Source organism: Ambystoma mexicanum, chromosome 4q (genome assembly GCF_040938575.1).
Source record: "Ambystoma mexicanum isolate Mex_15411 chromosome 4q, UKY_AmexF1_1, whole genome shotgun sequence".
Lineage (NCBI taxonomy): Eukaryota > Metazoa > Chordata > Amphibia > Caudata > Ambystomatidae > Ambystoma > Ambystoma mexicanum.
This window is the reverse complement of record NC_090928.1, coordinates 761,544,710-761,567,844: the sequence shown is the minus strand read 5'-3', so window position 1 is coordinate 761,567,844 and position 23,135 is coordinate 761,544,710. Positions and strand designations below refer to the sequence as shown.

The following is a 23,135-nucleotide window of genomic DNA, read 5'->3' as shown; positions in this document are numbered from 1 at the left end:
ACGGGAGGACTAGACGTCCCGGACGTACTTAGGTACCACAATGCGGCGCAACTCTCCCACGCATTATCGTGGGTAGCCACTATTAACCAACCCCGTTGGAAACAGATAGAGGAGGCTTGGAGCTCTGCCCTGCTAGCAGCACTTCCACACCTCCAAGCACATCAGATCTCTCAGAACTCAGCCCCACTAACCTCTACCAAAAATACAATTAAAAGTTGGCGGGACGCTGCCCGCAGGTGGGGCTGCCGAGGTACATTGGGTACCCTAACCCCAATATGGAACAACTCTGATTTCTCCCCTGGCCTGCACCCGCAAAGATTTGGCAGATGGAGGGAATCAGACTTCCTGACCAATGGGGCTCCCTTAACATTTCTAGAATGTAAAGAGAATTTCAAGGTAACGGTGGCCGAAAGATTTTGTTACACACAAATAAGGCATTGGTTGTCACAGGGCTCATCCAGGGCCAACGGAGGGAGGGATCTAACAGTGTTAGAGATCACGCTCATGGCACCAACACACATGGCAGGGTCTCAACTCTATACCGCCTTTTGGACAGGACAGATCCCGATAAAAAAGAAAAATACATGCTCGCCTGGGAAAGAGACCTGGGTCCGGTATTAGAGATAGAAGACTGGGGGCGCATCTGGGCCCGACTGCATAAAAGCTCGAAATGCGTTACTAACAAGGAAGGGGGGCTGAAAGTGTGTTTCAGATGATACCTGATCCCGGAACTGCTAAACAAATATATCCCAAAGCTCCTGTCACAATGCTTGAGGGGTTGCCCATCCACCGGATCCTCATTTCATCTCCTCTGGGACTGCCCGAAAGTCACACTCTTCTGGCGCGAGGTGTTGGAACACATCCGGCTGATCATGGGTCTGAGCATCCATGGTACCCGGGACTGGTCTTGCTGGGAGACACGCAAGGAGGAACTTACCCGCTTACGGGCCACTTGGCCAACCTTTGCACTCAATTACTGACAGCGGCCAAAATAATGATAGCACGCCTATGGAAGAACCCTGAGGGCCCTACCCTCTCAATGTGGTGGGTGAAGTGCTGGGACACAATCGTGGCCGAAAAGATCACAGCCACCCGGCTGGAAAACCTGAACACATTTAACAGTACTTGGGCCTCTTTCCTTGACTATTCGGATAAATTCCCGGGGTTGACTCATCGGCCTCCAATTACAAGGTGGATGAATTAATTCCACTAGAGCGACGAGACCAGACCTCCGACCAAGCAAACTCTTAGCAACACACCAGTCCCTGTGAGGGCGCGGATATCTCACACCCAACCCTGACAAATAACTACCTGAGAGAGTGGCCAGACTCTAATTGTCGCAGGCCCCATCATGACCCCAAACTGACGCCTCTAGCCTCCGCCAAGGAAGCTCCACACCTATGTCCCATGTGCATATATATGTGTCTATGGAATATGTTGATGTTTATACTGTGAAAATGCTCAATAAAAATGTTTTGTTGAAAAAAAAAGTATGCCAAGCGGACTGGATCAACACCCAGCAGATATGTAGTGCATACATTTAGTTCAAAACCAATCCGTTTGGTAATAAAAAGGTTTGTATGATGGCCAGCTATTAGCCAAATGTCCATCGTCCCAATTTACAAATGCATATTTAAGGTTCAGATTCAACCTATGGCGCACAAATTATATAATATCTCGTTGAGGTATTATCAATAAAACCGACAATATATGTCGCATTTATAAAAAAGCCAAACAAAGAGAAACATTGCAACATCTAATTGCAGAATGTACAATGCTTATACACAAATGCAATTTTTATCTAAAACGATTTTTCACTGACTTTAGAATAATGCCTTCGTCAACATTGTGGCAGTACATATTTTGTACAAGACTGACTACAGTCAGTATAGCAACAGCTACATTTTTTGGAAGCCCTCGACCTACATGACAATTTAAGAGACCAGGTGGAGTAATAAGAATAATATCTATTCAAAATAGTAGTGATTCTTAAAAACACATTGTGAACAAGAATTCCTGTGTTGTGATTGTAGATTCATACCATGATGTATAGGTTTCACGAATGTTAACTCAACAGTCTCGCATATACAAATGTACATACATACCAGAATTAAATATTGCACAACTGAAGGAGGTCGCACCGGTGGCCATATGGTTTTATGTGATTGTAATATAGAGGATGTTACATTGGATGCTCAATAGCGTTTTATAATGTGTTTTACAGTGTGCTTTATATAGTGTTTCATTTTGTGTTTTATATATATTGTTTTTATAGTGTCTTTTTTAATTGTGTCGTATATTGTGTTTTATATTGTGTTTTATATTTAGGTTTATGTTTTGTATTAGATTGTATTTTATATTGTTGTATAAGGAAATGTATAATCACAATATTAACAGCTAAAATGTATGTCTAATTAAATTGAAAGGGTGAACCAAAATCAGCCAAATCAATACACAAAAAAAAAGAATTAAGATTCCTGGAAGTTCTATTACCAACAGCTCTTCGCACCAAGACAGGGACTGACAATCCAACAACCGGTTATGCTGACTGCAGGGTGGCTTCTCCTGCTTGATGGGCTTGACATGGAGATGCTTATAAAGAAGTCCAATAATTCCAGAGCTCCTGGCCCTGACCGCATCTCCAATTCCATGGTCAAGGACGCCTTGGAAGAATGGGTCCCTTTGTCTTCAAGCTTTTCAGTCAAATTTTGAAGACGGGTGTGATCCCTAGTTCCTGGAGATCATCAATAATCGTTCCAATTCATAAGAAGGGAAACAGAGCTGACCCGGAAAATTATCGATCAATAGTCATTTGGATTTACTGGGCAAACTCTTTGCAGGCTTTCTTTTGCGCCAGCTGTAGACCTGGACCTCTAGTGTTGAAATAGAGGACCCTCAACAATCCAAATTTGTGAAGGGTATTGGAACTGCCTTGAAGCCGTTTTTGATAAACCTACTTAAAGGGAAAGTACACAACAGTAAATCCAGAATTTATTTGGCCTTCATAGACCTAAGAAAGACATTCGACAATGTGGACCGTCTTTTATCATGGTCTAAAATGGAGGCCTGGAAATGCCCGGCAGACCTATTGGAGGCGATAAAATCCTTTTACCAATCAACCGCTGTGCAAATTCGATTGAACGCAGAAGGCCTCCTAACTTTCCCCATCAACACGTTTCGAGGTCTAAAGCAGGGATGTCCTCTGGCACCAATCTTTTAAATCTTTTCCTATCAGACGTGGGAACTCATTTGAGCAAGGCCTGAGATTTTCCCCCTAAGAAGGAAGGAGGTTTTGGATGGAAAGTACGTGGGCTTCCTAATCTAGTTCCCATCACAGTTATTTGATATGAACTGGGCCTAACCTCTGTACTAGTGAGAGTCACATGGAAAACCTCGTCCCTCTTTCGTTACTGTAGGTTGCCTTGCCCTCCAATTAACATGTTACTTACCCCTGGTAACGTTCTTTCGACTGGATGTTCCTCCCACGTATTCCTCATCTTTGATATTCGATATCCAGCTTCAGCTGCTCCAGAAAATAAATGTCGGCAGAGGGCGCTGTGCGTCGATGGCACCGACTCGAAGTCCCTAGAAAGCCTCTATCTCGAGGATGATGTCATCAAAGGCATATAAAGCACGCGCAGTGCCCGTTGGATTCAGTTATGTTTTTATTTACAATAGAAATACCCGCATAACCAGGGGAATGACCGTACTCAGCCTTGAAGGAACAAAAGCTGCAATACCATGGGAAATTCTACTGTGGGGAATTTTGGAAGGGCGATGAGGAATACGTGGAAGGAACATCCAGTCGAAAGAACGTTACCAGCGGTAGGTAACTTGTTCTTCAAATGGATTGTGTCCTCCCACGTATTCCTCATGTTTGATAGACCCCAAAAGCAGTCTTTGATTTGGTGCAGGGAGTAGAATTTAGTTTTGAATGTTTTTCATGGATCGAATGCAGGACTGCTTTTCCAAAGCTCACATCCTGATCAAGGGAAGATTCAAGGCAGTAATGATTTGTGAACGTGTGAATATTAGACCACGTTGCTGCTTCACAAATACTTTTCATCGGTACACCCCTTTGCAGGGACGTATAGGTAGCAATGCCCCGGGTGGAATGGGCCCTTAAACCTTCAGGATGATCCTTCCCTGCCAGTCTGTAACATTCTGAGATATGATATGATATGATATATGTTATTTATAATGCGCTTAATACCCAGAGGTTTCTAAGCGCATAATCGGGGATCTAACCTGTGTTGCTTTGTGTCGTCTTGCTTCCAAGGAGAGCACGTTGCCGCTGAGCTATCGCCCAGCAACGAGTTACAGTCAATTTAGTAACAGCCTGATCCAGTTTGTGGCCCGTACAGCCAATGAAAAGTTGGTCATCAATGCAGAGTTTTGACAGTCTAGATATATAAAAGCTTAAAGCTCTGTGAGGGTCCAACCTATGTAGCCTCTCCTCCTCCTTGCTAGGATGAGGTGGGGATAAAACAATGTTCTGCCCTATGTGGAAATCAGAAATTATGTTGAGTAAAAATTAAGGTTTAACCCTTAGAACAACCCTATACTTATGAAGGATAGTAAATGTTTCCTTGGATGAAAGTGCCTGCAGCACACTCACTCTACGGCTATAGTTAGAGCTACCAAGAGAATGGTTTTAAAGGTTAACAACCTTAAGGGACATGAGTGTAAAGGTTCAAAGGGAGCACACATTAGGAATTTTAGTACCACATTAAGGACCCAAATTGGAACCTGGAAAGGAGATGGGGGAACATATTGGTGTGCCCCTTTAGAAATTGTGTCACCAGTGGAATCTTGAAACATTAACATTCTTCTGATGAGCGCTTAAAGATGGATAGCGCCACCAAATAACCCTTAATAGTCCCTACCTGGAGCGCCAGATTGGCTAAGGATAGTAGAAAGGATAACACTTCTGTTGTTTTGCATAGAAAAGGTTCTACATTCTTTTTCCTGCACCAGTTGCAGAATTTGTCCCCACGGCAACGGTACAAGGACTTTGTTGCTGGTCTTCTGGGCGAAAGCTAAATCTCCATTATATCATCTGGTAGGTCCCAATCATTGTATCTCAGCCTCTCAGAAACCAAACGTGAAGGCTGAGTTTCATGACCTCTGGATGGAGAACCTGACACTCCTCTCACGATAGAAGGTTCGCTCTTATTGGAAGACGTATTGGAGGGCAGATGGACATGTGCAGAAGGTCCGGGTACCACGTCCTACCGGCCCAATCCGGGGCAATTAGGATGTATTTCCCAAACTTTCTCAACCTCCTGATCACATGAGGAATGACAGGGACTGGAGGAAACGCATACTGAAGTGGAGACTCCCAGTCCACTACGAATGCGTCGCCTAGAGCTCCTCTTGGGTGAAATTTCCTGGAGTAGTACAGTTCCCACTTCCGGTTGACATTGATCGCGAACAGATTCACTTGAGGGGTTCCCCAAAGGGTGAAGATCTCTTCAAGGACTTCCTGAGCTAGTTCCCACTCATGGGAAACTGTGTTCTGCCTGCTCAGAGCATCCGCTGCCATGTTCTCTTCTCCGGCTAGGTGAACTGCTGATAGAGATTCCTTCTTGCATTGCCCAGTACCAGAGCTCCATTGCCTCTATGCACAGTGGTAGTGACCCTACACCTCCTCTCCTGTTGAGGTAGTACATGGCCACTGTGTTGTCTGTCATTATCAGGACATTCTTTCCCTGCACAGAGGGCAGGAAGGCCTTCAGTGCTAGTCTGATTGCCCTCAGCTCCAAAAGGTTGATATGTAGTTTGGACTCTGATGGAGACCAACGACCGCTGACTGTCGGATTGTTGGTGTGGGCTCCCCATACCGTGAGTGAGGCGTCCGTCACTACTGTTATCTCTGGCTATGGTTGCCAAAAAAGTTCTCCCTTCAGAATGTTGTCCTCGCAGGCCCACCACAGAAGATCCTGTGCGACCCTGCTTGGAACCTGATGTAGGTCCGACATCTTTCCTGAGAACTGGGACCATTGAGATCTGAGAGCCCATTGAAGTGATCTAATTCTCAGACGGGCCTCTGGCACCAGAAAGATGCAGGATGCCATGAGGCAGAGCAACCTCAAAAAATCGAAGGCGGGAGACGCTGGGCACAGAACAGCTCAGATGAACTGGAGTTTCGGAGAAGGTGTCATATGGGAGTTCTTGTAATTGAGGGAGAAACCCAGTCTGTGAAGGGAGTGGCAGGTGATGTTGAGATGATCCAGGACTTGTTCGGGAGAACGCACCCTAATCAGCCAATCGTCCAGGTAGGGGTAGACGTGAATCCCCCCGCGCCTGAGACTCGCTGCCACTACCACCATCAGTTTGGTGAAAACCCTCGGGCGGAGGTCAGCCAGAACAGCAAAACTTGAAATTGATCATGAGAACCGCCAACTGCAAACCTCAGGTATTTTCTGCGCTTGAGATGTATTGGCACATGAAAATAAGCATCCTGAATGCCCAATTACACCATCCAATCCTGGAGTTGGAGGGCCTGAAAAATCTGAGAACGTGTGACCATCTTGAACTTGTCCTTCCTGAGGAACTTGTTCAAGATTGGTCTCAGTCCTCCGTCCTTCTTGGGTATTAAGAAATAAAGGGAATACCATCCCTTGTTCCTCTTCACTACAGGCACCGGCTCTATAGCGCCTTTCTCTAGTAGCGTTAAAAGTTCCTGCCCAAGGAGCGGATCTGGAATCCTCAAAGAGTGGTTCTCCAGTGGATTGCTCTGAGATCTCTGTATGAAAGGAAGGCAGTAACCGTGGGCTATGGTTTCCAAGGCCCATGCATCCGAAGTAATATCTCACCATTCTTCTAGATGCTGAGACAGTCTGCCGCCCACTGGTGAACTGTGACTCAAGGCCTCAGAGAGGTTTTGAGGTGACTGATGCAGTGGCAGATGGTAAAGATGCCCCTGCTTGAGCTGGCTTCACAGCTCTCCCTCATCCACCACGAGAGAATCTTCTTTGGCCCCTTTGACCAGCCATTCCTCTCGCCCTTCCAACTGAGGAGTAGTAGTGAAAAGATCTACCCCTCCAAGGCTGTCCACTAGGTCGAAAAGGCTGAGGTTGCCTAATAGCGGCACCTAAAGATGTGGCTGCCGCCTTTGAGGCCTGCAACCTCTAAAGGCTCTCATCAGTCTTGTTGCCAAAAAGATGACACCCGTCAACGGGCATGTTGAGGACTCTGGATTGCAGATCCAGTGCAAAATCTGACTTCCTCAACCACGCAAATCTGCGCATAACGGGGCTAATAGCCATGGCTCTGCTGATACTGGGCCTCATTACAACTCAGGTGTTAAGGGTTAACGCTGTCGTTAACCCTTAACGCCTGATTCCAATTTTAACGGCTGCTTTTAGCAGGCGTTAAAATCCATGGCGCTAAACCGCCTTGGTGCTAATTACGGCACCGTAATTTACGGTGCCGTAATTAGCGCCTTCCCCACTCCCATTATGCCCTATGGGGCAAAAATGGGAATGGGGAAGGGTAAATGGGAAATGGGGATTTACCGCCCCACTCACCTTGGAATGGGGCGGTAAATCCGCCATCCACCATGGTGTAAACATAGTTTACACCATGGTGGTAAAGTTGGTGTACTTACCTCCTGGGTCATAATGACCTCGACTGTCAGCAGAATCCAGACCTGACTGAAGAGACTCACACATGGCTTCTTTGACGTCTCTAATTATGGCTAAGAACCTGTCTCTTTCATCCCATTCGGGAATGTGCTCTGCCGCCATGGAAATACAGTCCCGTAGAGTGAATGTAAATCTTGCAAGGGCACACGTGGAATTGGCTGATTTGAGCGCCATACTCCCTGCAGAAAATACCTTCCTTGCCCATCCATCTACTCTTTTGTAGTCCCTATCTGGAGGGATGGTAGGGCAAGCCGCTTGCTTAGAAGTTGCAGTAGCTGCCTGTACCACCAGAGTCTCTGGAGTGGGATGTTTTGACAGGTAGTCGGGCTCACTACTGGAAGGGAGATACTTTTTGGTCAAGTTTTTATTCACAGTCAGAGTGGTTTATGGTGTTTCCCAATTCGTCGCCACCCTTTTTTGCAGAGCAATGTGAAAAGGTGTTATAGGATCTGACTGAGGACCTTTATCCAGGGTGTCTGTCAGATCATACTCTTCGAATGGCAATGGAGGCCTACTCCACCCAATGTAGTCCACTACCTTGGACATGAGCTGTCTGTATGATGCATCATAATGCTCCCCCGCATCCGGCCTCCCAAACTCTAGCTCAGGTGAGGTGTCTACCCCACTGGCCGTCTGCAGGTTGCTATAAAGGTCTCTCAACCTTGACTCCTCTGAGATAAAACTTTCTGGTACATTTGGGGTACCAAATTGGAGGCCAAATGGTGCCTTGTTATCTGAGGGCTCATTCTACTCATATATAGGGGTAAGGGACTTACAATGGTCCTTTCTTGGTAAAGGCACATAGGTCTTTTCAGGTAGCAAGGGTTTAATGAACAATGGATTTGACGCTGGAGGAGCCGTCAAAACTTTCTTCACTGGCGCCATAGGCTTTGATGGGGTGCTCGGCATCGTTGGCACAGCTGACGTTGATGCCTCCGGCGTCGAAGTCGACGTCAATGTCAAGGGTTTGGCTGGCGTCAAATGCGCTGCCAGCGTCGATAGTGTCGATGACCTCAACCTCGACTGATGCTTGTGCTTTCGGCTCGACAGATCTGTCGATGACACGCCAACGGATCGAGGCTTTGCCGGCACCCAATGAGGATCAGGCCTTCGTCCCAGACTCCAGGGCGAACAGGATTTAGGTTGAGCCCTTTCCCTCCCGGCTTCTTTCAAAGGTGCGCTAGGAGCATGGCTTGGAGGCTTTTGCTTTTCAAATATCTTATCTCAACAGAAAAAGGGTACTGGTATGTTGTGGGTTATCCAATGTGAAGTATAAGTGAATTAGAGATGTTCACCCGGTCTCAACCCACATAATCTTGATGGCTATCAATTTTCCATGCACATATGTGTACTGAAACACTCCTTAACAATAAACAGATATTTGGAAAGATTGATGTCAAAACTTTATATAAAAAAATAATCCAACTTGAAGGGACATATACAATCAAAAACATAAATGTAGATCTTCCATTTGTGAATTGAGGATGGAAATTTTCAAACAATCAAAAAAAACACAAAATGAGAATTAGTGCATCAAAGAGAAAACATATACAGAAATGACATAAAGCAATTTTCAATATTGACAAAAAACAAAAAACCCAGTTATTTATCACTGGGATGCTTGATTAAATCAGAAAGCAAAAAAGTATCTACAGAGTGATGAGTACAACTGTACCTCTATTCAAAATCGAAAGAAAATAGAGCAAATAAACAATATTCTTTAGTATTTAGAATCAATTCCAGAGGCTGACAATGTTGTGTGTCGGGATGGGGTCTGCCAACGCTACAGGGGGAATAGGTAAGCAACATAAAATGTGGGTGCTTCGCATGGATGAAATGGTCCCATCAGTGGATAATGCCACATGAGCAAGCAAGGTCCTGGTGATCCACAAATGTTGCTGTGAAGGACCTTTTGTTCCCCTCTGGTAGAAGGAAGCGTTTCGGCGGAACAGAATAGGTGAAAAAAATACTTTTAATGCGAAAAGAATGTACTCCGCCTTCATCAGGGCGACAATTAGCAGGACCCTGCAAGGGTGCAAAGGGGAGAGAAGAGAACAAGGAAAATGGAAGAAGGAAAAAGGGGGAATGAATCACCAGAATAAATAAAGAAATAAATCAAACATGGAAGTGAAACTGTACATGATTGATTTGCATGCAAAAGTAGGGATAAATCAAGGAGGCAGACATCGATCTTGGTCGAGTCTGTAGATATATCTCGTAGTCACATACAAACAAACCCCCAGATGGAAAGAGGGAAGTCTCGGGAAAAGTTCCGATGAGTCTCCCCCCTGGGGAGGGGGCAGAGATAGCAGATTGTGACATTGGGTCCCCTTTGGAGGAGTGGTGCATGAGTCCCCGGCAGGTAACCGCCGGACTGAAAAACAGGGTCCAAACGGGCAAGGCAGAAAAAAGCTGAGGGAGTTAATAATTAACTTACCAAAAATTGGGTGGAAAGGATGCGTGCCGTGGGAGGTAGGATGGAAGGTGGTAGTTGCTAAGGCGGGGGAACGGGAGGACCATAGGAGGCACTTATTGGTCCAATGGCCATCAACACTGGACAGGGCAAATGGGATCTGAGGGGTGGAAGTAACCATGAATGAAAACAATGAATGGAAAGCCTATGCTGGGATCGAGGAAAACACCCCGAAAATGCTGGGCAAAATGTAGTCAGGAAGAGAAGTTACCTGGGCAGCGTCTTCTCAGGAAGAAGTGAAGTGAAGACAGGAACAAGGGCCGCCAGTTGGTCTGTTGCTAGAGAAGTCTAGGTCCACGTTCAAGTGTAGGTGGATGAAGCCTGTGGTGGGAAGGTGTATATAGGGGTAGTGGTCCCTGGGCACGATGCTGTATGGGAAATTAACAAGAGGAAAAACAGAGGGAGCAAAACTGATTACTCTGTGTGACTCCAAATAAGTGGTGTGAGGTCCAAATCAGGAGAATTGACTCGTGCTGAGACTGGGTCATTCTGCTGAGAGAACTCTCAGCCATGTGCTCATAGGCAATGAGGCAAGATATTAAAAATATAGTTAGTGCAGATGAACTTGCCTGTTAGAATGATTGGCAACGCTTCTGGGATTTTAGCAAAAGTGGTGAAGAGAGCGCGTAGAGAGACCGCGAGGTGTCTTGCTCTCTGGCAGCTGCCGAATGGATTGTGGGCTGCGGCAACAGAAAACCGAGTAAGGCTAGGTTGTCAAGGCAACCGTGGGAAACGTGCCTCTAAGACGTGGTCGACGTTCCTGGCCGCTCGCGCTGCACCCAATCAGGACCTGCCTCCAAAATGAATGGCAAGTGGGTGTGCGCAGGGGCTGGCCAATGTTGGTGCTCGGCCGCCTGTCGTATGGATACGGGATGGAGGAGCGGCGGAGCCGAAAGAGAGAGGGGCTCACGTGGGGCCCAATGGGGGCCTGCCAGCGGGAGTGATTGGCAGGTGGGTATGTGCTCGGACAAGCCAGTAGCGGCATGAAAGGGGCGGGGAAGAACGAACCTGTGTTGCGTTCATGATAAAAGGGATGTCACCGCCCGAGGGGCGAGTGATAGCCCCGATAGCCCGTCATCTTCGTGCGTGCTGCGTGCAGAGGGACAGATCTAAGGTAATAGATCTGCCAGCTTGTTCCAGTTTGATCGGCTGGGACAATACATGAAGAGGTGTTGGTGTCCGTGTTGATGTGTGCCTGAAAGGGATAAAGCACTGCTGCAGACCAGCTGCATAATCAAACAATGCAGTGAGGTATACCTACCTGTGAGCCATAGGGATACCAAGAGGATGGCATCTGTGGGGTCCGGCCCAGCCGCGGGTGAAATGAATTAAAATGTAGAAGCGGGACCTGGGATGGTGTCAGGGAGGGTCCTGGTCTGGAGGAATAGCCAAATTGTGTACGGTTCCTGCGGGGGTGAAGGAAGAAGTCAATGTGGGCTCAGGGATTTTCAAAAGGGGGTTTGTTCATTGAGACCCTGTTCTAGTGAGTTAAGTCTGTAGATCCATCTTCTTTCTAACTCTGAGAGTCTGATTGGTATGTTCTGACCAGTCTGTATTCTGTCTAGGACCCACCACAGAATGTCATCTGGTGTATGGTGGTTGGCCAGGTAGTGTGCGACTAATGGGGAAGTGAGATTTTTGCATCTAATTCGGGAGCGGTGCTCCGAAATGCGGGTACCCACTTTGCGCATAGTCTGTCCTACGTAACGAAGGCCGCATGGGCATTCGATGCAGTAAATTACTTGATTGCTCTTACAATTGGATACGTTGTTCAAAGCCCATTGTTGAGTGCCAATGTTGAATGTAAGAATTTTCTTTGTGAATCTGCAAACTGAGCAAGAACCACAGGGGTAGTGACCTGTGGTTTTGCGTAAATCCCAAAGACTGGTACGTGGTGGAGGTCTGGAGAAAGAGGAGTGGACCAGATGTTCCCTAATGTTTTTCGCTCTCTTGAAGGCGAATCTGGGTGTGGGTTCATCGAGCAGTTGCAATCTCACTATTGGCCAGTACTTTTTGATAACTTTTTTTAAAATCAAAGGTGTTGGGACCGTGTGTAACCACACAAGTGAGTCTTTCCTTGGTGTGTATGACTGACTCTTGCCTCGGTGTTAACAAAGAGTCACTATTCGTGAATCTTGCTCTTTTGGAAGCGGTGTTCACTAATCTTGTGGGTTAACCGCGTGAGCGTAGTCTGGTGCCAAGTGCACCTGCGTTAGCATAAAAATCCACAAGGTGGGTGCAGTTCTGTCGGATCCTCAGAAATTGACCATAGGGGAGGTTTTGTTTTATGTGTTGAGGGTGATCACTCTGATAGTGCAGAAGAGTATTGCGATCAGTGGGTTTTATGAAAAGATTACAAGCAAGTTTATTTGACAGGCATGAGATCTCGAGATCCAGAAAGTGTATCAATGTTGTGCTGTGTTCCATTGTGAATTGAATATTGTTATCACAAGAGTTTAGCCATGTTAAGAAACTTTGGAGGGATATGATGTCTCCTGTCTATATATATCGATGCCAATGGGAGATTTTGGACTCCTATTGGTTAATCTGGTTGTAAATGTATTTGTCCTCAAAGGAGGCCATAAATAAAATGGCTAGACTGGGGGCAAAGGTGGCCCCCATGGCTGTACCTTTGATTTGAAGGAAGAACTGATTGTCAAAAATAAAGACATTTTTGTTAAGGGCAAAGGTCAGCAATTCAATAATGAATTCAGGAGGGACTCGGTAGGATCCTGGTTGGGCATATTCACGAATGAGATGTTCATATGCACAATCAATGGCTCTGTCCTGTGGTATGGAGGTGTATAGTGCCTTGATGTCCATCGTTACCAAGATCTGTTGGGAATTGTTGAATGGCAAATTTTCAAAAACCTGGATAGTGTGCATAGTGTCCCTGAGGTGTGATCTGGTTTTGCTGCTTAAAGGTTTGAGAAAATGATCGATGAATTGTCCTAATGGTTCCAAAATAGAGCCGCATCCTGAGACTATGGGTCTCCCCGGGGGATTATGTATGTTTTTATGAATTTTGGGGAGGGCGTACAGGCAAGGTGTGCGGTTTGAAGATGTGGTCAGGAAATTAGATTCTTTATCTGTAATCCAATCTCTAACCCGGGCATAGGAGACCATTTCTGAAATTGCTGTTTTCATATCTGTAGATGGGTCCTTCTTGAGTGTTTGATAACTGGTTCTGTCATTCAGTAAAGTCATGATCATGTCGGTATATTGGTCAATTGTCATAAGGACAATGCCGCCACCCTTGTCGGCCGGTTTGATTATCATGTCTCTATTGTTAGTTAGATCTTTTAAAGCTCGTCTCTCACCTGTAGTTAGGTTCTGCTGAGGTGTATGTTTGATCCTTTTTAGTTTTCTGATGTCTTTGAGCACGCATTTTTCAAAAGTGCATAGATCATCAGGTGTTTGGCTATCTGTGGGTGTAAAAGATGATTTGGGATGTAAACCCGTGTCGGGATCAATCTCTTGTTCAGTATGGTCCTGAAAAAAGACCCGGAGTCTTATGTTCCGAAAAAATCGATGTAACTCATTTTCAGTTCTGTACCAATCTGTGTCACCAGTGGGGACAAATGAGAGGCCCTTTGTTAAAAGAGAAATTTGACATGGAGTCAAATGAAAGTTGCCCAAGTTGTAAATGGGTAACTGGTTGTTGTCAGGGATTTGGGCTATCGCCTCCGTCTCCTGGGACGTCTGTGTTGCCCCTGATAGGGTACGTTCCAGGGTGGGGGGCCCCATCCTCCGCCTTGTCCTCCTCTGCCTAAAAAAGGAAACTGTGGTGGGTAAGGGCCCGGATATTGAGGTTGACCAAAATGATGTCCCTGGAAGGGTGGGAAGTTCTGTTGTGAGCCTCCACTGGAGGATCCAGAGCTACTTGATCCTGAAAAATTAACTCTGTTGCGTTTACCGTGGGGCGAAGATTGAGACCACCCACCCTGTTTCTTGAGGGAATCAATGTGACCTTTGGCCGTGTAGGGATATATGATTTCCGTCTTGAAATCTTTGATATCTTTATTCAACTTGTTGGTTTTCTTGGTCAAAGTGTTGACCTTAAATTGTTCAAATTGTTTATTGATATTAGAGAGTTGTACCTCTATATCAGTGAGTAAGGGGTTACTCTTAAATCGTGTTTCTTCTGCATCTAAAGTTTTTTGTAGATCGGTACTGATTCGCTGTGCAGTGGTGATAGTCAATACCATCAGATCTCGACTGCACTTAGTAGCGATGTAACTAAAGTTAGTAGTATGTTCCTTGTCTTCTAGAAATAATCTAGGTTCGTTGCGCACTATGAGGCCATTGGGTATAATGCTTTTTTTTAAATATTCCCGAAGGAAATGACCGTGAAGTTCGGTGCAAAAGGTCTTTTTCTTAAGTTTTAACAGGTCATCAGCGGTACTCGATGAGGTTGAGGGCTGATTCGGATCAGGTGGATCAAAAAAGGAAGGGCCGCGGGTTAACTCAATTATTTCCTCCTCAGAGTAGCTTAAAGTAGCATTTTCAGCCATATCCGCCCCACCGCCCAGTTGGAACCCAGTTGGAACCCAGTGGCCTTTGGTCTTTAGCATCTCTGCTCTGAAATCCTCCCACTCGGCCGGAGTGGATTTTTTAGTAGGGCAAGATACCCTCTCACGGGAAGCGTCCGACGATAAAGTTGAAAAAGGCAACCTATGGTGCCTCCTCCTGGTCTTCTCGACCTCAACCTCTTAACCTTCTTCCTCCGAGGAGAGTCACCTCTCAACTCGTTGATCTAAGGTTTCTTGGTCAGGGTAGATGATTTGGGGTTTCGACCAACTGTCAATTTCCCCTTTCGTTCCTTCAAGGCCTTTCCTGTCATCGACTGGCACTTGGAGCAATCAGAGGTGTAATGGTCTACTCCGAGGCACAATAAACATATCCGAGGATCAGTCAATTACATTTTCGACCCACAATCACAACACTTTTTGAACCCGGTATTCGGGGTTGTCGGTGTCAACAAAGAAGACATTTTTCGATTTCTCGAAGTAATGACTCGTTACGAAGTAAAGAAGTGCGCTGTATTTCACGAAGCAATATTATAAACAGCTGGGCACTTTACAAAAAAACTGACAAAATTTCCAAACAACTGGTATATTTCTCAATTCATGCGTTTCAGACTTAACATCTTCCCCACAAAACAGCTGAGGCAGATATACAAGCTAACTGACACAGTGGACTGTCGGTTCTGCAAAAAACTGGGGACAATGGAAACTTTGAAACATATCACCCTATTTTGCACAGGTTTAACTGATCTAAGAATAATGTTCATGGGTAAATCGATGTCGGCCTTCCAACAAAGAGACGCAGAGGCCGTCTGGTTGCGCCTATTCCGAGGCGAAGACTTTACGATAACTTTTGGCCTCATACAATATCTAAAGGAGGTCTTTGACGGGATTACGACAACAACTTCACTGGAGCCTCAGTGACTGATAATGGTGGTGCATGATGGGTCTTACTTATAGGCTTGGGTACGTCATTGGTTTTTATTTGTTTTTCTTTTCTTTATGTCTTGACAAAGGTTTGTAATACACCATGAGTCTTAATAAAAAAATAAAAAAAAGAATAACTCTCTGCAGATCAGACGCTTTTCCAAGCAGAGAGTGGGTGGCAGATCTCTCTCCTCCGCAGGTGCCCCACTCTGGAACGGCCTCCCAGCACCTGTCAGACTTGAGCCAGATCTCCTTAAGTTCTGCAAGCTTCTCAAGACCTTCCTTTTTTCTTCTTCCTTCCCTCTTTCCCTCCCCTGCTAAGGTCCCTGGCTGCCTGGTTCCTCAGAGCCTTCAGGACACAGGCCCCCCCATTTCGGTTTACCACTTCACTTGGTCTCCCCGGATCCCACCCCTTGTAGCCCTCGCAACCCCTTACCTCGCTCTTAGCCAGTGGACCTTCCTTCCACTGCACTCTCTACTTTTCCCTGGCTCTGTCCACATGGCCTCCCCTGGCACTTGTTTTTCCCACCGGCCCCCGCACTGACCGGTACCCCATCCCCATCTCCTGCCCCCTGAACTTCTCTTATTGCACTTGCCTAGTAGGATCATTTTTTGTTTTTGTTTTCCTCCCTTCCCCCACCCTCCTGTCTTGTTGCGCCTCGAAACACATTGTGTATAGGCACATTATAAATACAAAATCAATCAATCACCTGGGGTATTGAGGGCCATACCTGCCAATGGCAGGAAAACATTGACTTTGATTGGCAACACTTAGCAATGGTGCAAGTACCTGCATATTTGATAACAATACCACATAATGTTCTGAATACCTGGGCTTTTTATGGCAATACTTGACAATGGCAGAGCACTAGAGCCTACATTTGCAAATGACAATTGTCTTCGCACCAGAGCTTGTGACATGAATACCTGGTGATGGATTGAGTACTTAGGCCTTGGTGTCATTTCTGGAAAATGGTCTACATGGACACATGATGGCAATACCCGACACATAGTGTGAGGGCAATACCTGAACATATTATAGAATACCCCGGCACTGGTAGCAGTAACGGGCAATTTCTTTGAGTATGTGGCTATATGATGATAATTTCTGTTATATGCAGCCAATAGATAAAAGGGCAATTTCTAGCAAATGATGGTGGGTGCCTACACATCTATTAGCCCATTCTTTAACAAGTATTGGAACATTTGTAGTTGATAACTGCCAAGGGCCTAATTATCTGGACATATGATGGAAAGATCTAAATAATTATGTAGGTAACTGGGCATAAAATGGCATTAAGTTTAATATGACAGCAATACATGCCATATGATGTGAGTTCCAGAACGTATCATTGCAATAATGTGGGATTATGATGTTAATATTTGCAAAATTGTTTAACCGAGCATCTGATGCCAATACCCAGGAAATTATGTGAGTAAATGGACATACAATGGCAATAACTAGCAACATATAAACCATTTTATTATACAATAGTCAACAATATTGACTGTGTCAGTGCTTGTTTTAAAAGGACACTAAAGTATTACATCTGCCCCCTAATATAATATATATTTCAGTTGCTACACAGTGTAATTAAATTGAAGCATCAGTTATTCTTGGTACTTACCCTGCAACACATCCTCTAAGGAAAGTTTAATTGTAATGATTGTAGCTCGGAGAGATGTACTAGGGATTGTTGTACTCACTATAAAAAGAAATAACAAATAACATTTTTTAGTTTTTAGTTTTTCACATACATAACATCCATAATACAACATCATAGATATGGTTACATTTTGTGTAATGACCTCTCAACAAAACAGACCAACAGGAATGTTGGGGGATATCCCATTGCAGGTTTGTAACAGAAGCAAAGGCAGAGGGAACACTGAAGTGGTGTGCAGATTCATTAAACAAGGTACTAATCTACAGTTTGTTAATAGCAAGTGCAAAAATTATGAGTTTAAAGCATAAGTGCATAGAAATTGTTAGAATGAGTGATACAATACATTTACTTAGACTCATCAATTATTTTGAAGACTACCACAATGCGCTCAAAACATCCATGTTTATTTGCCAATTAATATCCACCCGTAGTGACAATAATAAAAGACAATACCAATAGTAGATGGGGACTGCACTCACTATCACTGCTTGCTATGTCAGAAGATGAAGAACCGCTCTTAGGTTGATTAGATGTAGGTTTTTTGGAGTAAAACTCCTCCCAAGAGTAAACAATATCGTATTTACAATCTAGAGTATTGATCTATATTTCCTCCATTTCATTGCCTTTAGATCCTTCTGGTAACCTTCTAATTTAGTGTTCATTTTTTCCCCACTCATTAGCTGTGATAAACTTGACCTAATAGAATTAATGTCACTGTCTAGTGAGGTTAGGTGTTGGGCTAATTCTGCAATCCTTAAAAGTATAAGATCTAACAAGCATTTATTCAAGATGGCATACCACTTTTTCACAAATTGTGGATTATCTTGACAGCGAGATGGGAGTAGTGATATTCCCAGTCCACGTGGAATACATTGAGGGGTGTAGTATTGGCTCAATGAAGTAGCATGACTTTTTTGGTTAATTTCCCTTAGAACAAGATACTCTAATTGCTGTATCAATTGATCAAGATTATCTTTAAATTGTTTGTCTTAATGGGTCTCTCGCCCTTGGCACTTAAGGGGTTAATAAGGCCAAGGATGCAGCTGGCTTCCTCAACTGATAAAGCTTGCATTTCTGCTCTCTTATCAGTCAGATGATCAATCTTAGAAAATTACATGCTATATCAATTTACCTAACATAAGTCAAAAAATATAACATGTAGATTATTAAGTGAATCAGTGCACTCAAGTTAAATAGGGTGATAAAGAAAAGTTCTAAAGTTTATCAAGAGTGAAGGCAAGTCACTGAACGCTCACACCAGACAGAATAAAACCCGCTAGGGAGGAAAGGCCCAAGTCAATCTTGTAAGGATAACAAGTTTTAATCTCACACACAGATAAGAGCAACAGCAAAGGACTCTGCTGCTAAGAACATTCTGCTGACAAGCAGTACAAGCAGAATCTTATAAAGCAAAACATCGGCGTTCTTTGTACAGAACATTTAAACTTTTGGGAAACCTGAGCTTGGAGGCTGTAAGGCGAATCTCAGCCCTTTTTGTCAATTTGAACTCTCGCTGCTCGCCGCTTCGGTCCGTGGAGGGGGCGGAGCCACTTGGAGCTCACGTGAAGCGTCACGTGACCGCAACAGCAGCCAAAACGCACCCGCGTCCTGGCGAGCGGTGCGTTCTTTGTACAGAACATTTAAACTTTTGGGAAACCTGAGCTTGGAGGCTGTAAGGCGAATCTCAGCCCTTTTTGTCACTTTGAACTCTCGCTGCTCGCCGCTTCGTTCCCTGGAGGGGGCGGAGCCACTTGGAGCTCACATGAAGCGTCACATGACCGCAACAGCAGCCAAAACGCACCCGCGTCCAGGCGAGCGGTGTGTTCTTTGTACAGAAAATTTAAACTTTTGGGAAACCTGAGCTTGGAGGCTGTAAGGCGAATCTCAGCCCTTTTTGTCACTTTGAACTCTCGCTGCTCGCCGCTTCGTTCCCTGGAGGGGGCGGAGCCACTTGGAGCTCACGTGAAGCGTCATGTGACCGCAACAGCAGCCAAAACGCACCCGCGTCCAGGCGAGCGGTGCGTTCTTTGTACAGAACATTTAAACTTTTGGGAAACCTGAGCTTGGAGGCTGTAAGGCGAATCTCAGCCCTTTTTGTCACTTTGAACTCTCGCTGCTCGCCGCTTTGTTCCCTGGAGGGGGCAGAGCCACTTGGAGCTCACGTGAAGCGTCACGTGGCCGCAACAGCAGCCGAAACGCACCCGCGTTCACCCTCGCGGCGTTGAGCCCGGCAGGGGTAGAGGGCGCCGGCTGTTGTGCGGCTGTTTGGCGCTGGTGGCGCCCGACTCGTATTGGGGAGACTGTGGAGAAATCTTCTCTTTGATCCCTTTTAAGGGCACCCATATCACGCGAGGTGAATGCAGGAGGAAGCTGACAGCGCAACTACCTGAGTTCCTCAAAGAAAGAAAGTACTACCTACCCGTATAAAATCAAGAGCACCGCGAAAGGCGCACGGAGTCTGTGAGTGGAGTAAAAGACTGCTGCAGTCCGCAGCAGACGCAGGTAAGCAGGAACCATGGCTGAGAATGGCCCATTGACCCGTTTAAAAGTTAAACAAGCCTTAAAATGTCAGGTCGACCATGGTTGTGATAAGAGCCTCTTAACGGACTCTGAAGAAGTAGCACCATCATGTGATTTGAGGGGGTATGACTGGTCAAAAAGCGGAACACTGCGGAAGCAGAATCTGCATATGCTTCTGCCATATGTCCGTCCTTGCAAAAACTTGTATCTGATAAAATATCACAATGGCAGCTACTTGCAGAGAAAGGGGGTATGACAGCTATGTTGCCAGGACTTGAGGCAAATGAAATCATAGTTGCTAAAGTAAGTAGAAACTCAAATGGACAACATGCCGCTGCTGTAGCGGGGGTTGTAAGCAACAAATGTCATATCAAGGAATGTGATAAGACTTTAAAATTGACAGATGCATGTTCTGAAAGTGCTAAGGTGCCTGAAGTGATTGAAGTGAATGCAGGCGTGTTTCAATCACCTTTTGATGTTACTGACACAGAGCTCTTGGAAATTGAGGTCCCTAATAGATTCTTCCAATCCAACTCACTAAAAGTAACGTTTCCAGCAGAAAATGCTGACCTCAGAAATTCCCTGCTAGAGACTCAAAGAGATAATACCCAGCAGGCACATGTAAACAATATACTAGAGACGAGAAAAGACCCAGACATCAATGAAAACATAAGAGGAAATGAGGCGATAGGAACCTCGTGTCATCTAATAGCTATAAGTCCTGCTGGCACTTGTATTACAACCATCAGCCTACAGCCTGTGAGCCAACAGCACGAGAAAAAAAGACCATCCATGTTGAATCTGGGGCTCGACTTAGCGGGTCGTGAAGCCCGCTTGACGGAAAGACTAAAAGCAGATTTTGAATTAATGAAAGGAAAGTTATCTGACAGCTTCAATAAAGTAAATAACGGAAGACAAAATCGGTCTCTAAATAATCAAAATATAGGAACACAAGTAACAACACAAGCAATACTTGAAACAAATTCAAATCAACAAACGATGCAAAAGGAAAAGTGCCCTATAGCGGGGACAAACTGCGGACTCACGCAGCCGTCTCTGCAGGGAAGCGATGCAGGCCATCGAGGACGTGGAACAGAGACCTTTCGTCGCCGGGATGGCGAGATTCGTCATTGTGGGAAGATCCCGGCAAGCTGTTCAACGCCGAAGCCTGATGATGGGAGAGTGTGAACAAAAAACACAGGCACCGATTGACTCATCCATTAATGACCCACCCGAATCGGAAAACTCCACAAACGAAAATCTTAATTGTGATTCAACAAAAGATATCGACAAAAACAAATCAAATTTGTCTGTGGCAGCAGCCATTCAAATACACAACAACGTGTTGGCTGCAACTTCGCTGGCACTAATTCCCTTTATAAAGCTGTATGACACATTGAATGAGGCGACACAAAACAATGGAGCGGTTCTTGGACATATAATGGAAAAAATAAATAAAATGGAAACTACAAGTTCGGCTTGGCACTCACGATTGGAAGCAGAATCTGTCCAGCACTTTGAACACGTTAATAGATTGCAGGACACAATTCTGAAAGAAAATAAGGAAAAATCACTCCTAATGGAGACAATTGCTGAGTTATTAAAACAATTCCATGAAAATAAGGTCATCATGCTATAGTGCTGTAACTGAAGGAAAGCATGTCGGAACTCAGTGCGGTAGTAATTCAATTGCACCCAGTGGCGCAACAGCACCCTCAATCGTGGCGGAGGAAAATACTCAGGCTGAAAGTATATCAAACACGGGGGAAAAAAAGGCCCCGGAAGAGCCTAACTCCACCGGCTTAGATGAGGGCACCTCAAAGAAGAAAAGACCCGAAAGTGAAAGAAGTAAGCAAGCTAGGTTGGACTTCAGAAATATGGAGGACGAGGAGGGAAATCGTGGTGAACAGGCATCAGTCTTGGGTGTGGCAGTAGCCGCCACTAAGGAATCCTATGGGATATTCAGTGGATTGGTGGCGAATATTTCCTTGAAGGAAATGTTATCAAAACCGCAAGCGGTGACAAGCCACTGCAGAAAAAAATCAATGAAGACAAAACATACAGTGAGATCGACAAATCAGTCAAGAATTGCAAAAAAATTCCTAAGAAATTTGACGACGCCTCCTAAAACTTCATTTTTTTCAACGAAGACAAAAAATGATGAAACGATGAAAGATACGCTCAAAGAGCAGTCTTCAATACCTGTAAGTGGAACCATAAAATCGTGCACTGAAAGAAGAAAATGAGACTCAACTCGGATAAGAATTCAAATCATTCAGAGATGAACTCGACAGACCTGTGTAATTTATCCACCTACACCGATGACGACGAGGAGGATCAAAACATGGAGTTGCATCAGGGACCGAACAACGATATCGATGATCAACGAACGAGTGGTATTCAAAGTATGGCTAAAACTCAGCACCTGTTTAAGCCACCTACAATGAAACAGGGGAATGAGACGAAGCAAGACCGAGAGTCAGGAGCAGCTGAATCTTTGAAGGTGACAAGTAAGAGACTGATACTTAACGATCATGCCAAGCGAGATTCCCTAATAAAATTGAATCCAAAACATACAGCGGCACAGCAATTGAAAAAAAGCCGATCAGTAGAGACTACTAAAAATGGTCCGAGCACAATTACACATAAAGTGAGAATTGAAAACGTGCTCCCAGATGACATGGATGTCAACTTGAATAGAGGTAATATCATGAGGCTGCTGCACTCAGTGCCGGCCCTAAGAACCATCAGGTCCGAAGACATTGCAATAGTGGAGTATATGTCTGAAGATAGAGTCGATCGGGTGCTACTGCACATAAACTCTCAGGCTTTACGGAAAACGATGATGGGTGCAAAAGATGAACTACTATGTCTGGGCTTCGAGGCTGCTGAATATGAGCAAGCGACAAACTTTCTTGATTCGGAAAGCAGAGAAAAATTTACCAGCAGAGAAACCTTAGAACAACGTCGAGATGAGATAAGAAAACATTTGACAGCTGAGTCATCCCAGCGCATGCAAATAGGAATTGGAAAAAATAAGCAGAACGAGAATTAGCTATCTGAAATTGGACTGGAGGGTGATTCGACTTTGATATCGTGGAATACCCGCGGATTCAGCCATCTGTATAACGATTTCCCAGTAGATTTGACAAATAACTTTGCCATCTGTTTACAGGAGACGTGGATGCGTTCTCCTCCCTCAAAGGATGGCTACTTGACCCTAATAAACCCAGCTGTAAAAAATACACAAGGAAGACCTTTTTCAGGGCTATTAACTCTGGTGAAGATTGGGACAACATGGGAAGTCATTGAAGAAAACAACCCTAATAGTCATGTACAATCAACTCTCTTACAACAGTCAATTGGACATGAC

General features: G+C 45.0%; 1 protein-coding gene across 1 annotated transcript in view; it reads right to left on the bottom strand.

The window, feature by feature from the left end:
• Positions 1 to 23,135, bottom strand: part of LOC138467288 (uncharacterized) — a 5,113,521-nt gene that overhangs the window by 2,580,736 nt on the left and 2,509,650 nt on the right. Inside the window, exon 13 of the mRNA XM_069607285.1 lies at positions 17,204 to 17,281. Coding sequence (XP_069463386.1) covers positions 17,204 to 17,281 — 78 coding nt within the window. The remainder of the gene's footprint in view (positions 1 to 17,203; positions 17,282 to 23,135) is intronic.